General features: G+C 46.9%; 1 protein-coding gene across 2 annotated transcripts in view; it reads right to left on the reverse strand.

The window, feature by feature from the left end:
* AMOT (angiomotin) overlaps positions 1–16,742 on the reverse strand; it is a 37,131-nt gene extending 20,389 nt beyond the window's left edge. Inside the window, exons 1-7 of one of the 2 annotated variants that reach the window (XM_063141754.1) lie at positions 16,603–16,742; positions 15,575–16,022; positions 15,144–15,376; positions 7,142–7,613; positions 5,524–5,668; positions 3,792–3,884; positions 541–686 (exon numbers count right to left, since the gene is read on the reverse strand). In XM_063141754.1, the coding sequence (XP_062997824.1) occupies positions 541–686; positions 3,792–3,884; positions 5,524–5,668; positions 7,142–7,613; positions 15,144–15,376; positions 15,575–15,979 (1,494 nt within the window). In that variant the 5' untranslated portion in view covers positions 15,980–16,022; positions 16,603–16,742. Of the gene's footprint in view, positions 1–540; positions 687–3,791; positions 3,885–5,523; positions 5,669–7,141; positions 7,614–15,143; positions 16,023–16,602 lie in introns of both variants that reach the window. The other variant, XM_063141753.1, reaches the window with a different exon arrangement.
* Positions 16,743–17,429: the final 687 nt, after the last annotated feature.

A 17,429-nucleotide genomic window follows, 5' to 3' on the forward strand; every position in this document is an offset into this window, starting at 1 on the left:
AGATCATTAGTGCTTCTACACAATCTGTGGATAATGGAACTTCCAACCACAAACACAGATCCCCAGCTGCAGTAAAAGGGCCTCTTTGTGAGCAAAATCAGCAACTGAACACTCCTCAGGAGCTGAAGATCTGATCTTGTAGGGCTCAGAATAGCTGCACGTCTTCCATTCCCCCAAAGAGACTGTGGACTCCCCGTCGTCTCACATGTGGAGGCTACACTACTGAACTTTATTCTTGATTGGTTTGGATAAAGATTTATGCTGCTGCTACACGTACAACATACCCAGGCATTTCTGCCACTTCCAACCGTGTTTTGGGCATTCAAAGCTGTAATTTGCTTTTGTGACTCTGGAATTTGAAGTATTTGCTCGTCTACAATGCAATATGGGCAGGCGCTCCAACTTCAGCTGGGCTAGTTTTGCAGAATACATAAAATGAATATAAGGCCTGATGTGTGACCATATACAAAAAGTGTAAACGAAAGCAGAAGCTGACCAATGGATTTCCCAGCAGTTCCTCCAAGCCAGAGAGGCCCTTACCTCTTCCTCCAGTTTCACCACCTTGGCCTGCGCATTGTTCAAAGCCTGGTCACGGATCTCAATGTGCCTCCGCTGTTCCTCACTAGTGGAGCGAAGACTCGCCAGTTCTATCTCCAGTTTTTCTTTCTCCCTCTGGGTTTCTTTGTCTGCCCGAATGAAATGGAAAGGAGAAAGACATCTTTAAAAGTTATCTTGAAAATGGGCAGAACGGTGAGGAAAAAGCATCTTGGTTAAGCAAGGGCTTGAACGTGGGTCTCCCCCAAGCTTAGTCTGATGCCCTTTAACCTCTACACTGAGCTGGCTCTCCAAGCAGGGTGAGATCAGAAGAATGAAGGGGAGGGGGTTCAGTGGGAGAGGCCCATTCAGGAAACCAGCACTACCGGCTGGAGATCAGGAAAAACTTCCTGACTGTTAGAGCAGTATGACAATGGAACCCATGGCCTAGGGAGGTGGTGGGCTCTCCCACATTAGAGGCCTTCAAGAGGCAGCTGGACAACCATCTGTCAGGGATGCTTTAAGGTGGATTCCTGCAATGCGCAGGGGGGTTGGACTCGATGGCCTTATAGCTCCAATCCAACTCTACTATTCCATGATTCTAATCGCATCGACCAAAAACCGGACAAAACGAAGCCTCCCATCCAACACCCACTTGATTCAACAGCATCAGGAAGACACTGTAGTATGCAACAACTTCACTGCTGAACACATCCTTACTTTATGTTTATTTAAAAACTATGCTAATTGCCCACCAGAAAGACCTCAAAGAGGTGTACAGCATTATACTAAGACACGTCACCAACGCAGTCCAAATAAAAACTCCTGAGGTTGCCTTAAATCACACCATCTCTCAGCCTCATCTTTCCACCGGCAATATGGGAAGAGTTACTTACTACAGGGTTATTTACTGGGTTGCTGTGTTTAGGATTACAAAATAGTGTCTGTGAAGCACTTTGAAACTTATAAAGCAGTATATAAACGCAAAATAAATTACAACACAATGGTTTCTTGTGCCAGTGCTGAACCACTCCCGAATGCACTGCTCAATATTTTATATAATACTCAAAATGTCACCGGTAATAAAAAGAATGGAGTTAGAGTGACTGAAATTGAAGCAATAGGAGCTATATGTTAGTGAAATATAATGTATATTACATTCTACTAACATGGCCTTCACTAACCTCTCAACATCCATATGGGTTGGACTGCACCTCCCATAACTCCATCTGGAAAGTGCAAGGTCTGTGAAGGCGATACTAGCATATATAGGGCCTACGGCCCCAGTGCTGATCCATTAAGGCAGGGGTCCCCAACCTTTGCAGGCTGGTGGGCATAACAGGAATTTTGAAAGCATGTCATGGGCACTCTTACAATATGGCTGCCATGGGGACACTTTGCCCATTCATAAAATGGCTGCCATGGTGGGCACGGCTGGTAAGTTAAACTCATGAGATGATCAGAAAAGTAGCTGCCCAGGGTACCTGCCAGGTTCTCTTCCCCTTTGATTTTTATTTCATTGCTTAAAGTTTTTTTTAAAACAACAACTGGGGAGCTGTTTGCTGCCAAGTGACGTGCTGCCCTCCAGTGCCAACTTTATTTGGTTTTAATAGGGTTGTTCTGTGTTTTGTTGCTCAGACCTACCCCTAACCTTGTACACAGTTCCTGGGCAAGTGACTTTTCTGATCATCTCACCGGTTTGGCTTTTGAGAAAGGGGTGTTCTGCAACAGGCCATGCCCACCCTGGCAGACATTTTATGAATGGGAAAGGTGCCCCTGTGGCAGCCATATTGTAAGACACTTCCAAGGCTCCAAATGTGCCCACCGATTTAAAAAGGTTGGGGACCCCTGCTCTACACCATGGCAAATGCCCTCTGTTTTGCAAACGTCCTGCATATTTCAATGTAACAGCGTCACATTAATTTCTGTCTGCTGGGAGGACCGACGAGGGAAGTGATTCAACCGTACCATGCTAATTCTAAAGACAATTCAGCCCAGGGGGAAAACAGCACTTACATACCTGTAATTTTGGTTTCTACTGTCATCAATCTGCTTCTCTGGACAAGGGTCATAACCTAAAATTATTTCCTTATAGTTTTGGAAAGGGAAAAGTTCTTCCTCTAAGCACCTTTGTAGTTCAAGATGAAGCAAAAGGCTGGGAGGTTAACAGGGTGTGTGGAGAAGTCGGGAAGGAATGGATGAAACGCGCACAGGCACAAGATCCACCATCCAGCACTTCTCCCTGTGCTCTTCTCCGTCCCTCTCTCTCTCTCTGTTTGTCCTACTTTCACCCCAAAGGTGAAATACAAAATACAAACTCAACCTCAAGGTCCCCACCCCACAGTGAGAGACACAATCGAGTGTTCTGGCCATCTACCCTGCAAACAAACCTTGGCGTTGCTGCTCATGGAGATAGATGGCTTGCACCCTGGTTTTAATGCTTATTTAGAACTGGAAACTCTCTTGGTGCTGGAGAATTTGCACTGATCCAGAGGAGTTTATGTAAATTACTCCCCTTGAGGGTGCTGTTGAGCCCATTTCATACGTTCAATGAATCTGAAAAGAAATCTGCAACTACAGTAGCCATTGTCCCCCTCTCTCCTGGGTCTCCGTTGTCCCTGGCTTTCCTAAATGCCGCTGGAGAGCTTTCTCATGTTCAGTGCCATTTCAGAGGGAGTCTGCACACAAGGGCCAATTACAGCTGTTGGAGGAATCTGAAACGGATCCAAATGAGTTCGGATTTCTATGAATGCAGTGGACTGGCTTTTCATGCGCCGCACAGATTCCATGGACTGGCAGACCGTTCTGGTTTTTTAAAAAATGTTATGGGTGGGGTGGATTTGTGCAAATGCACATTTGCAAACAGGAGTGAAATTCTTGTACATCCCTAAAAAAAATCTGATTCCATCAATGAGCGGGCGATGGAACACCTGACAATCTGCAAAACACAGACGGGAAGGATTTAACAACTTCTATGCATTCCTCCGACAGGCAGGGTCACTTCTCCGTAGAAGAGAAGCTGTTTTAAGTGTGAGTTTCGTATTCAGCACTGGGCGGTCTGTGATTAAAAAGCTACAAGTAGGCATCACCGGCATCTCGCCGCCTCATGCTCTGCTGAGAAAATCCCAAGCCCCAGCCTCTTCTGGTCCCAGCCACTTTTGCATACTGATCATCTCACTCAAGCCCACATTTGCAACAGGTCTCATCGGCAGCCTTCGCACAGGAGGAGTCATACACTTGAAAAACCCAGGACTCACTTTGCGCAAAGAGTTGGGAGATGGTTTTCCTGTTATCCTCAGAGCCCTCAAACTCTTTCTCTGCAAGCTGCTTATTAGCACTATCCATACGCTCTGCAAAAAGAGAAGAGACGCATTTATAAAATTCAGTTACTTGTCCTCATCACTGATATGCCAGAGTAAAGATCCTAAATCCTCCAGCAGACACAAAACGAAGGCAACGTTTTCTCTACCCTCCAAACGGCAGCGATTCTAGGTGTAACAACTCACTATGAAATTCTAAGGAACTCAGCAGAGCAATCATCTTACGCAACAGAGATTTCAAAGTGTAGCTTTCTCCCTTTTGTACAGGTGGGGGAAAATTCGGCTTAATTCTGTGGAGTCATTCCAAAACCTTACAGCAAGGCAATAGTTTCCCGAACATTTGCATGAATTAGTATAACAATGCAGGGGAAAAAAGATGGAACAAAACACATGGGCAGGTTTTCTAATTCCTTCATTTAAAAAGTAAATGGCTCCTGATATACACAGGTCTCTGCCTAATGACACAAGATTTTAATCAAAAGTATGCATCTTATTTAGGTTTGTTTCTAAAGGGGCCTTTTTTAATGTTACTATCGTGGCTTGGGAGCCTGTTTTCTACAGCTTCATCACTCTTAAGGGACAGAAAGAGACATTACTGTGATTGCCAAATATGTTTTGGACCCACCTCTTCTGCATTTGACTGCACCCCACTGCTGCCTTCCCTCTGCCCATCGCTGGAATGCCGTCGCCATCCCCGAGAACTTCTCTGAAATGGCGTTCGGCCATCAGGCTGGGAGAGGTTCAATACACCTGAGATAGAGGGTAGAAACCCCCTCTCTATCCACATCTTCCTCACCATGCGTCCTTCCATACACCCCTCTCTTGCTAAGAGCAGCACAATAACCACAACGAACAATTAACATAGGGGGGTTGTGGGCTCTCCCACCCGAAAGGCCTTCAAGAGGCAGCTGGACAGCCATCTGCCAGGGATGCTTCAAGGTGGATTCCTGCATTGAGCAGGGGGTTGGACTCGATGGCCTTAGAGGCCCCTTCCAATTCGACCATTCTATGATTCTATGAAGCACAATAACAGGAGAGGAAGCCAGAGGACTTCCTGCCTTCCACCCCTGCCCCCACTTTTACTGGCTCATCTATCTGGTGTAATGATTACAGTCGGGCCAGAATCCGGGACGGATTGAAGTTCTCACTTAGCCATGAAGCTCTCTAAATGACCCTGGACCAGTCACTCTCTCTCAATCTAACCTCACAGGGTTGTTGTGAGGAAAACTGGGTGAGGGAGAGGAGGATATAAATCCCCCTGGGTCCCAGTGTGGTGTAATGGATTGAGTGGGACTGAGGAGACCCGGCTTCTAGTCCCCATTCAGCTATGAAGCTCACTGGGTGACTCTGAGTCACTGACTCTCAGCCTAAGCTGAGAGGGTTTTAGTGAGGATAAAATGAAGAGGAAGAATTTCACGTATACTGCCTCAGGATCCTTGCAAGAGGATAAAAGGCGGGATATAAATAATTTACTATTATTTATAGTAAATAATTCCCAATGCAAATTACTAGACAGAGCTGTTGCAAGCATAAACATAAGACTTGTGAGTTCGTAGACTGCTGTGCAAGGGAAGCAGAAGCGATAAGAATGATTTCTCTTTTTAATTATGCCCATTCCTCAGCCACCAGTTTTCCACTCTAAGTGTAGAATTCTAAAAGCTCCTTTTACCTCTGAGGTCCCGATTGAAGTCATGAAGCCTGCGGATTTCACCTTCCAGCTTGTTCCTCATAGCCTTTTCCAGGGTTTCCCGCTTTGTGGAAGACTTCTCCAGGTTTTTATAGGCCTCTGAAACTTGCTGAATTTCTGTTTCCAGCTACAACAAATAAACAAAAAGGCGCATACATTCTACAATACTGAACGTACACAGGCTTTGTGAAATGCTTTTGGAAAAATTAATAATCATTCCTCAGGCAAGACAAAAGCAGGGGCCCACATCACCAAGGGAACCTTTTTCACCCAAGAGCCTGACGACGCTGAGTGAGCCCAGCCTTGAGATGCCCGGATGTCAGGCAGCCTGGGAACCAGATGTGAGGTGCTTGAAGCTTCACTGGGGGAAGAGCAGGCTATCAGTGTACACAAAATGAATGCCTACAGGCAGTGGGGACTGGTGGGTCCACTCCAGTCAGAACTCAGATAGCTCCTTTAGAGTTCTTCTGACTCGTTCTGATTGAAACCCAGAGCAGATTCGCCGCCCCACTGACATCAGAGCCCTCAACCCCACTGCCTACATGCATAAAGTGATTTCAATGACATGGCTTCTCCCCAGTATTTCAGAGCCTAAGAATTTTGGGTCTAAAACAGAGGCATTTCAACATCCTCACACAGCTGCAATTCCCAGGGTCTGAATCTAGCAAGCTGCCATGGACCATCATCCACCCAAATCAGTATCAGCTACAACACAGGTAGCCCGTGTGGTGCCTGTGGGTTCTAGTGCGCTCCGGACATCTTTCTTGGTGCTCAACAAGGTGCACGAAACCCCTCCCATCTTTTATTATTATTTATTTATTTATTTATTTATATAGCACCATCAATGTACAGCTGCTGGGATCACTTCAAAGCAAAGTTTGTATGTGAGTGAATGGGCCTTGGTGTGTGTGTGTGTGTGTGTGAGAGAGAGAGAGAGAGAGTGAGAGCGAGAGAGAGCACGCATCTACGAGTGGTGAGCAGGGTGAGAGAAAGAGATGGGGGAAATGAGTTGGAGGTAGATGGGGGTGAGATGAGAGAAAAAGGGGTTGCATTCTGTGAAATGGGTTTCTTCTGGTGCTGAAAAGTATGGCTTCAAAAGAATTGTTTAGTGGGTTGTGGCTCCTCCCCCACCTTTGCTTTGTACTGGGTCATTGAGCAGGTTCCTTTGTCCTTTGTGACTCGCCATGCCCACCCATGGCAGCCATTTTGTGGTGGTGGCCAGGGCAGTTTCTTAAATTGCCAAAAATGCCCAGAGGCCCTAAAAGATTGCCTATTCCTGGTCTACTGCGCTGACCGGCAGCCATGGCGCCAGGATTTCAGACTTTCGCAGCCCTACCTGGAGATGCCAGGGATTGAACCTGGGACCTTGCGAATGCAAGCAGGGGCTCTACCCACGGAACTACGGCCTCCCTGAAGACCTGGCCACTGATGTAGCAGATGTCTGTAAAACAGACGTGGCCCGATGAAAATGTGGGGTGTTACCAGAAGCTGCTTACACGTATGGCCTTGGCATTCTCCAAGGCAGACTAGTGGCTCGCTCATGCTGTCCTGAGGCGCACACAGAAACCAAGGGAGGCAGGCAGGCTGTGGCGCTTCCTACCTTTTGCAGCCTAGCTACTTTCTCATAGCACCCATCCAGCTCCTGCCGTAAAGATCGGTTCTCGTCAGACAGGATCTCCACCATCTGCTGAGCCCTGGAGACGATGACAAAAGGGTCTACCGGCATCTGCTGGTAAGGAGAAGGTGGCGGCGGAGGCCTGGCCAGCGCCGAGTAGGAATCCCCTGGCTGGTGCTGCTGCTGGTGCTGCTGCTGCTGCCCAATCACAGGCTGGCAGAGTCGGTAAAGGTCTCCCTGGTGGATCTGGTTGGATAGAAAGAGCTGCTGGGTCCGGGGCAGAGAGAAGGGGTCCCCTTGGCTGGGAGTGAGAGGCGGCTGATGCTGAGAAGGAGACAATCGGGATGGCGGCAGCGAGTGCATCAAGGTCAGAGACCCCAAGGACGTGAGCGAAGACGTGGGGCTGTGATGGTGGTGGGGCCTCTGTGGCAGCTGCAGATGGAGGTCGGGATTCTGCCTGCAAAGACAACCGGCAAAGAGCAGCTCAGCCAGGCCCCGGGGCCCTGCACTTACGTCCGGCACGGTCAAGACCTCAGAGTGAGCGGTTATACACAAAGCCATCCGGATAAATGGCATTTCATTATTTATTACATGCATATCCTGCCTTCCTCCAAAGAGCTCAAGGCGGTCTACATGATCCACCTCCTCTCCATATGAGGGAGGTTAGGCTGAGGGTAAGTGACGGCCCGAAGTCACTCCGTGAGCTTCGTGGCCGCGTGGGGACTAGAACCTGGATCTGCCGACACTCTAACCACTACGCCACACTAGCTGAAGTTCTAAAAATGAACGCCTAGCGGGGTGGATGAGATCGAATAAACTGAATCCAGACAAGACGGAAGGACAGTGAGTAGGTGGAGGCGATGTTCAATGGACTGCTCTTCCCCTTAAAATTCAGATTCATGTGTGTTCTGCCAAGGGATCCAGGGTGGTTAGTGGTCACTTGGGAAATCTGGGTTCTAGTCCCCACTCGGCCCTGAAGTTCACTGGGTGGACTTTGGGCCAGTTACTGACTCTCAGCCTAACGTACCTCACAGGGTTGTTGTGAGGATCATATGGAGAGGAGGGCCATGTGAGCTGCCTTGGGTTCCTTGTGAGAGGAGAAAACAGTGAGATATCTATCTAATCATAAACCTCTTTCTCAAATGCCCTCGGAGCAGTTTACAGTCTAAAAAAAACCCCACACAACAATAAGGTAATGACCAAAACAACAATACAACTGATGAAAATATCAAACTGTTAAGATACTGGAAACATTAAAGAGCCAAAAGTAACACAGGTAACAACATCCAATTAAAGATGAAACACCTGTTGGAAGAGGAAGGTACATAATAAAGGTATCTTCCTGAGAAGGACATTCCACAAACCAGGGTGGGCGTGGGGGCCACTACAGAGAAGGCTCTTTCCCTAGTAATCACCTGCTGCACCCAGGAAAAGCCTCCAGTGGGAACATATAAGAGAAGGTGCTCCTTCAGGTAGACTGGTGCTAAACCATTTAGGGCTTTCAGGCTCAGTGCCAACATTGAATCAGGCCTAGAAACGGACTGGCAACCAGCACAGCTGAGGTACCACAGGAGTAACAGAGCTGGGTGTCATCAGCATATAGACAGGGTGAAGGTTCTGTTGGAGGGACTGCATCTGTCTGTTCAACCTGCCCTAGATGGAGCTGCTCTCCACCAGGAGAAGCAAGCCCACAGTCCCCGGGGGCGGCTCACAGATCCAGCTCTGTCATTTGAGGCCCACATGGTCCCAGTGGTATGGAGCACTTTTTATCAGCTTTGGCTGATATGCCAGCCACAGCCCTGCAAGGACAGGGATCGCTCGGCTACAGTCATCCATGGTTCAAGGCAGGTGAGCACCCACTGTACGTGGAGTAATGAAATTCTTTTATACTGTTTAAGTGGATGCACAGGCCTTGCTTGCAACGTGCTCTTCTAATTTTATTTATTTATCTATTTATTTATTTATTTATTTATTTATTTAAAACATTTATATCCCGCCCTACATAAATAAGATCTCAGGGCGGCATACAGATAAAAGCATATAGTATAAAACAGTAAATATACACAGCTAAAAACAAATTAAACCATAAACCAAGTTCATTCATGTTTCATTCAGGCCTTTGAAGAAGGCCTAACAATAAAGAAAGAGGCCGAAACGCATCAGGTTTTTCATCAATAAAATCATCTACTGCAGCCTGAAACTATTCTCTCCTGTTGTATGCACAGTTGTCCATGCATTGGTAACCTTCCCCCATCAATGTAAAAACATGGAGTTTATCTCCTGCTTTGTCAGTATAAGGACTGTCTAATTTCTCTCTGTGGTCCACCAGTAAAAAGGAGCTTGTGGACTTCATTCCGGATGAAAAACACATCTGAGAACAGCAGGATTTTAAAAAATGGAGGATCCACCATTTCACGTTTTCTTACTTCCAGCAGTCCTAAGGGCAGCGGCAGGTTCTACCTGTAACCATCACACGACCAGTGGAGCCTAATTTGAATGCCTGCAGACTACCCCAGCCCCATTCTATCTTGGGACTCTGACCATGCAGACAGTGTGACATCATCAGCAAGTCACCCCACCCCACCCCTTTTTATAACATCTTGCCTGATGAAGAGATCTGGAGGTCTCAAAAACTTGCATATATATTTTTGTTGACCTAATGAAGGTATTACACAATAATATGGATTTTGGAATCCATCTTCCTAGAATAAGCTGCAATTGATTCACACTCACCCAGTCTATTACCAAACTCAGACAGTCATTTGGGAACCTGGTTCAGATGGAAAAGAGAACAGGATTGGGTGTCATCACCAGACTGACAGCAACCCATGAAACGCTCTAAAAAAATCCCGCCCCCCAGCAGTTTTATGCAGATGTTAAACAGCACTGGAAGTGCAGGACCCCACAAGAGTTACCATGGCTGAGGAAACAGAGAGCCTTGGCCATTGGGCGGTATAGAAATGCAATAAATAAATAAATATTGGTAAATGGCCCTTGACAGTTTCCTTTAAACTGCCCTCAACACAAAAACCTACTGTAATTCTATACATGCTTACGCCTTTTGAGTTCAATGGAGCTTACTCCCAGGTAAGAATGTAAAGGACTGCATCACAGGAGTGTTCAATCTCATAATGGATCCAATTCTACTTTTTAGAAGATCCACTACTAGCACATCTTCAGTGACGTTTGCTGTCTGGAAAGGTGGAATGGTCGGATGGCAGAAGGGAAACCGCCAACTCACATTTTGGGTCCATGCGTGTCCATTTATGTGCATGCAGGCGCACCAGGGACATAAAACGCATCTGCCTTCTGCCCTCACTCTGATACAACTTCGAAAAATCTGGGCTAAGGAGTTTAAACCGGACATGTTAACATTTTGAAAAGGGATCCCTGAATCTCCCCCAAAGGCAAGAGAGGGCTGGGACTTAAGAGTCAGGCTGCCTCTGGCATAAAAGAGGCAGGGGAAATGGCGACATGAATTTCACTAAGTTTTGTCTTTTTGTAAAACAAAATAAAAAAAAAGAGAGGGGGAGGGAGGGAGAGACAGACAGACAGCTCATTTTCTCCTTGGATTCCCCTGAACCATGAATGAGGAAGAGGGTGTGTGGTTTCAACAACAGAAAAAGGTCTTTGTTCCTTTTAAGTACTTTAGAATCCACATTATATATTATAAGTAAACAGGCTGTGGACAACAAAAAAGCCGAGGAGTTGATCTCAGCAGCCCACAAGCCCTCCCAGAACTCCCCAGCCCTGCTTGGCATTCCAGAAGGGCGCTTTGTATATACCGAGGATTCAGCCCATCACCCTGTTGGCATCGGGACACTAACAGTGTTAATTAATTGCAATCTGGGTATAATAGAGTCCCATCCCAACTCCTTTGCTGCTGCTGCCTTCCTCCGAATTTATGGATCAGGAACTAAAGGGTTTAATCTTCCGATTGTCTTGCCATTTCAACAATGCTCTTCATAACAGGGAGAGGGTGGATTTATTAAGGTTTTAGTTTATTTCCCAAAGATTAACTTTTAGTGGCAAAATGAAACTGTGAACATTTAAATCCAAATGTGTAGAAAATAATAATAATAATAGCAATAGCAATAATAATAATAATAATAATAATAATAATAATAATAATAGCAGCACTAAAATACTTCACACTAGCCTTCCCCAACTTGGCCCCTGCAACTCCCATTATGGTCCCCAGCCATTGGCTATGCCAGGTTGGGGAGGCTGGTTTACACAGAGGCACTGTATAAGAAGAGCCCTGATGCAGGATTAGACCAGGGGTTCATCCAGTCCAGTATTCTGTTCACACAGTGGACAACCAGCTGTCTACCAGGGACCAACAAGCAGGACACAGGTGCAACGGCACCTTCCCGGTCTCAGAAAACCCTCATGAAGGTGAGTCTCCAATGTGGCACAATGGATATTAATCAGACTGCCTGGGGGCGGGGCAAGAGGGGGAAGTTAGGGTAGAAAAATTAGAATGCAACCTTGGGATGAGATGGGCTAGAAATTGTAGTACGCAGAGTTCTGGGCTCTTGAGGGCTGTGCCTGTGAACATTGAAAGAGTACCCTGGCCCCGAAAAAAATGTGTCGTACCCCCCTTCAAAAGGGACCTAAAGTCAAAATGTCCCTGAGCATGTACAGGTTGACTTTCCTGCAGAAAAGAAACCAAATTCTGTTTTTAAAGATGGACCCGAGGACAGAGCACTCGCTACCTGCCATGCAAATCCTCAGGGCTAGATATGAACGCTACGTCAACTGGACCCATCTTCTACAAAAATGCTCAACCATACCCCAGGAAAAGATGTTTTCCATCCTGGTGAATAAGGACATGCAAGGTCCAGATGCTGGTCTACTGTGAAGTATACAGCTGGTCTCATGCAGAGCTATAGACACATAGGCTTAGTTGACCCTAATGGTTCATGGGGCTGCCTTTCACCACATCTGCAAAAGCAAGACGTGGCTCATTTGCTCAGTGGAAAGGGGAAAGCACTCTTCACGTGCTTAGGGCAGCCATGCTGGCTGGGAATTATGCGGGTTGCAGCCCAACTCTTTGTTGTTCCCCTGTTCTACCTCAGCATTAAATTCTGGTCACACTGCTAAAATCCTAGCCTGGGTAGCAACCCTATTTCTCATTTGTACAGATGTTCAGCCAAAGCCTGAAAAGACGTTCTGCAAAGTGCTTACAACAAAGCTAAAAAAAAAAACCCCAAAAACCCCCACAGCTAAATATTAGGAAAATAAATTTTTAAAAAATAGAACTTGCATTTCTTGGCAGCCTTCAGTATTTATTCAGAGAGATCAAAGGGCCTTTTCGTGACACAAGTCATTTCAGATAATGCATGCAAACCAACTCTGTAAACAGGGTGGCAAAGGGTTCAGAAAAGCAAAGAATCTATTCCCAAAAACGTATCGGATGAACCTTTTTGCCTACTGTTGAAAACACTTTTAATGACTGTTACAAGGTAGCTTCTGTGAGCAGTACTGACTCCATTTTGAAGCGACCCAAAACCCCACCTACAGACTGAGAGCATTCACAGAAGGCCTGGGTCAAGTAACCATTTCCTGATAGACTTCTTCAAATGCATGCCCCAGAGACAAAGGTAGGGATAAAACTAAGCAGAATATGAATGCTGGATGGCAAGAGTTTTACCTGGTCATGCACATGCTAATGTAGCCCTGTTGCTGAATTCCAGGCTGCATCAAGTACAGCCATCATCCTAAATCACCCTCTTTTGTTCCCATAGCAAGTAGATCTTTAGATAAGATCACACACAAAAAAACCCCTCAAGTTAGGGGGAAGAAAAAGGCTAGCTCTCTCTCTCTAAAAAGGGAGAAAACACAGGGCATAAGACACATTCCAGCTTGTGAGAGGAAGCTGCCATGGGTGAGTGTTTTGCCTCGCTGTCTTCTTTTCCTCTTCACCTAAGACTAAGAGTTGCAATGCTCCCCAGTTCTGCTCTACAGGAAAAGGCTGCAGCCCAAGGAAAAGTATATTGCCTTTAAAAATTCCCTCTACTCTTTCCCCTGTTGTCTCTGTGTGTGTATACTCTTATGTCTCAAAAAGTCTATTTTTCAATCTTGAAACTGCTTCTAAGCCTCTATTTGCTCAGCTAATTTCCCCAAAACTAGCTTGTGCCTTTGTATTTGTTTCAACCTCAATAAATGTGCCATTGTGGCGTCATCCCCTTCAGTGCTATAAGTTTCTTGAATAAGAATCGCCTGCCTTAGCCACAGACGCTCTATTGCCAATGTCAAAAGATTCCTTATAAGCGGGTGTAAGTCTTATTAAAACGTGTGCAAGTTTGTACACGGGTCTAATGAGAGCACATCACGTAACATGACCTAACTATAATTGCTAATTCACACAACTTCCTTGCCAAGATGTTTTGTTTTTTTAACCACTTAGGCATTTGGGATGATTTGCATGACGTTCACGCAGTGTGGAAAGGCTGCAGAGACGCTCCTAGCTGGGTCATCCAATTGGCCAGGGCAAAGCAAAGCAAAAGTTAGCGCTAGGTTGAAATTCTCAGCCTCTGGGACACGAAAAGAATCTGGGACTAACCAGACCCATCATATCTGGCATAGCCGACCAGAGCAAAGTCTCAAGTGCTGAGAACACAGCACATTGCCCCAGTCTGACATATGATTGGTTTCTCTTTCGCTTCTTTCCATCATCTTGTCAATGACCTTCCCAACATCTACCAATGGTTCACCATCAACACATCACTTCTCCTACTTTGCCTTTGCAATGATATTAAGAAAGGGATCAATGCAGCCACAGTCCCCTTTCCTTACAACCCCAGCAGAACGCCACCAGGTTCTAGTCAGGTTCCAAATCTGCTCTCTGTCACACACATTGTACTAGTAGATTCAGCTAAATCCTTGCTCAGCCATATTCTGCCCCACTTTTAAAAAACAAATGGACCTCAGGTCCATTAAGACAGGGTGGCACCTCTGGAGCCAGGGCAGAAAATGGCTATGAATTGATATCCTGCCATTCTACAAGGTATTCAAGGCACTTGGAGAGTCCCACCCACCCACATAACATTTGCAGTGAGCAATGTTGCCACCATGCCAAGAGGAGTCCTTGCAGAGTGCCTCAAAAACACAGTGGCCTTGGACTCCAGGATGTCATCGGAAGCCACCCTCTCTTTGAAGGTGCCAGGGAGCTGCTCAGATGGGCCAGACCATTAGCAGGGAACACACATGTATCAGGAAACACCTTGGAACTCAGCCTACCCCAATGGCTTTCAAACTGTGCTCCAAGGAATTAAGATGATCAGAGATTTGTCAATTAAAACCTCAGTAGAAGAGAAGAAGCTTCCTTGAAAGACAACTTGTCCAACGTTATTGACCTCTTCTGCAACACAGAGCCACAGAGGACTGCTAGGACCCTACTGCAGGCATAGCGTCAGTTCATGCAGAGCAACAGGAAGCCCTGAAACATCACAGCCTAGAAGAGAGCCTAGAATGCTCCACAGCTTGGATGCATCCTACAGCAGAAGAAATGATGCGGAAAATGTGCCCTGAGTGTAGAAAGTTTGAAAGCCACAGGCATCCTCAGCCCACACAAATGCTGTGCCAATAGCTGCTAGCTTGAGTGAGTTTAGCTTGTGCAAAACGTGGAACACCAACCTATTGCTACCTATTCTAGGAGGTAGTCTTCCCACGAACATCTATGCATGACACATCCCTCAAGGTATATATCCAGATCTGGGTAGATACATCCTCCATAAATATGTGGGTACACACACCTGCTAAGAGTTCCATTTCTTAGCAGAAACAAGCTGTCTGGAGGTGCTCTCATTCTCCATCTGTTTTTAAGATGACCTACTGGTGGCTCTCTTTAAGGAAAGACAAATTTGAACTCACATCTCCGTTCACCACCAACAGTAGGGCCTAAGTGGCATCTTAATGACAGCTTCCCCCCACCCCCGAAAACCCCAGACCCAGCCCTTGAGTCGCAAGGAATGTCGCTTACCTGAATGACCCATATTCAGGAGGATGCTGGTATCTCATCATGGGCCCATCAGATCGAACTTGCTGGGCCATGCGATGGTCGCTGTAGAAATGCCCGGGGTCCTGTGGCTTACAGCCCATGGGTGGGCTGGACATATTTTTGTAAGGATATTCTGGAGGTGGCCCCCGGTGCTCCATCCCTTTCATGTTTGGCTGAGGAGGGGCTGGCCCAGAGTTCTTGTAGAAGTCATTGCTCTGCTGGGAGGAAAGTGGAGAAAGAGGCGCACTCGTGACTGGCGCGTGGGCCTTAACGCCGCTCGTGGCCAGCGACAGCTGCATCAGTCTCTCGCTCAGGGAGCGAACGTGGCCTTGCTTCAGGTCCTTCAGCCCTTCGTCCTGGTGGACCTTTCCAGGACTCACGCGCTGAACTGTCGGGCGCCCTTCTGTCCTCACCTTCTGATTGGAGACTCCCGTCACGTAGAACGCGGCCCCAACGCTGGCATGCTGCTGGCCCCTGAAATACTGGGACTGGACTTTGGCTTCCTCGTAGGTCGGGAGGTCTTCGCTGTTCTGTAGCCTTGGGGAGAGCTGCTTCTCCATGATGCTGTTGTCCATTTGTATCTCCTGGCCCTGGGGCTCTTGGCGGGCCACATGGGTCCCAATCTGATGGTCTTGGGGGCTCAGCCCTTCATTGGGAGCCCCGGGGCTCCCATTGCTGGCAAAAGAGGGCACGTTGCCCGTGGCTTGCTGGTGCAAAGCAAGGAGGTTGCGGCTGTCATTTGGGTTCCCATATCGGAGCTGCTCCTGCAACAAACGCTGTAAAACTGTTGTGGCCGTTTGCTCTTCTGAATTCCTCATCTCAACTCTGGTGCCTCGCGGGAGGGAATGCAAAAGGGGGCACCTGGAGAGGAGGGAAAGGGGGATCATGAGCCTCCTGATCAAACTGGGAAGGGAAGAGGAGAGAGAAGGCAGCAAACAGAGAGAAAGAAACACAACAAAGAAGGAACCTAACACCCTTGGCCCAGGAAAAGAGATTTGTCCGGGGAAGATGGCCTCAAGTGTAAACCACATCCCCCAAGGAGCAGGGATAGAAGTCCAGCTACGGGGCCAGATCTACACCAAGCAAGATATAACACTATGAAAGCAGTTTGAAAATGGGATGTGTCACAGGCCCCAATAGTTGTCAGTGCACTTCAAGACTGTTATAAAGCACTGGCACAGATCCTGCCCAGGTTTGCATGCTAAAAATGCAGACGGTATCAATACTGCCAAAATCATAATTTATCTGACATGAATTGCCCTTCTGTCCACTGGGTCCTAAAGGTGATATACAAAAAATTCAGATGATAAATAATAATAATAATAATAATAATAATAATAATAAGAAGAAGAAGAAGAAGAAGAAGAAGAAGAAGAAGAAGAAGAAGATTGCAGAGGTTTGGATGTACTTTCAAAGACAAATCTAAAATGGCGATTCTCACTTTGGGTCTTGGGAGTCAGAAGAAGCGGTTCCGATACATGAGGAAACACTGGCCCTTTCTGCCAAGTTGAGAACAGTGATGGATGTCCAGATCTCTTGTGATTTGGGTTACTTGATAATTCCTTCACACTCTAGGAAATTCTGAAAAATAGGAAATGGTGAAAACCAGTTACAAGTGCAGGAACTAACAGCTATTTTCATTAGCAATGTATTTTCTTCTTAAGCTCTAGCAGTAAAAGAAATCAAGACGCCTAGATTAGAAGCCACTGATTACAAATCTAAAAATTATCTATACACAAGTGGATGGGGGGGGGAGGCCACACCCTTTGGGGACTCCAGTTTGCTGCACCTGCACGACACTCCACAAATGACAGAAAGCCGCCTTTCAGAGCTAGGAAACCCTGTTTTTTGTCAGACAAAAGGGCTGGATGGACTCTCAGGGTGGCTACCACCTCCAACAGCTTCAGCCTCTCTCGGCTAGTGGCTCAGTCACGTGTCAAGGATTGCGACATGCAGGGGAACAGAACCCAGAACCTGCCGTCTGCCCACACAGTTGCAAACAAGGAGGAAAGATGAGAATGGGCAGCTTGTGCAAGGATAGCAGGGATGCTGAGGCTGGCAGGACTGGGAGGGCGCTGGGGCAGGGCAGCGGTTCTGGCAGGCGAAAGGGCTTTGGAGGGCGAGGCCCTGCACGTGCGGAGCAGGAAGAACTCCTTGCTAGGGTTGGAGGGAGGAGGGATGGCTTTATTCTAGAATCATCTCAGTCTGGAATACATTTTATTTTTCTATGGCACAAAAGCCGTTACAGCCAGAACAATAATGCAAGGT

Source organism: Elgaria multicarinata, chromosome 15 (assembly GCF_023053635.1).
Source record: "Elgaria multicarinata webbii isolate HBS135686 ecotype San Diego chromosome 15, rElgMul1.1.pri, whole genome shotgun sequence".
NCBI classification, from domain to species: domain Eukaryota; kingdom Metazoa; phylum Chordata; class Lepidosauria; order Squamata; family Anguidae; genus Elgaria; species Elgaria multicarinata.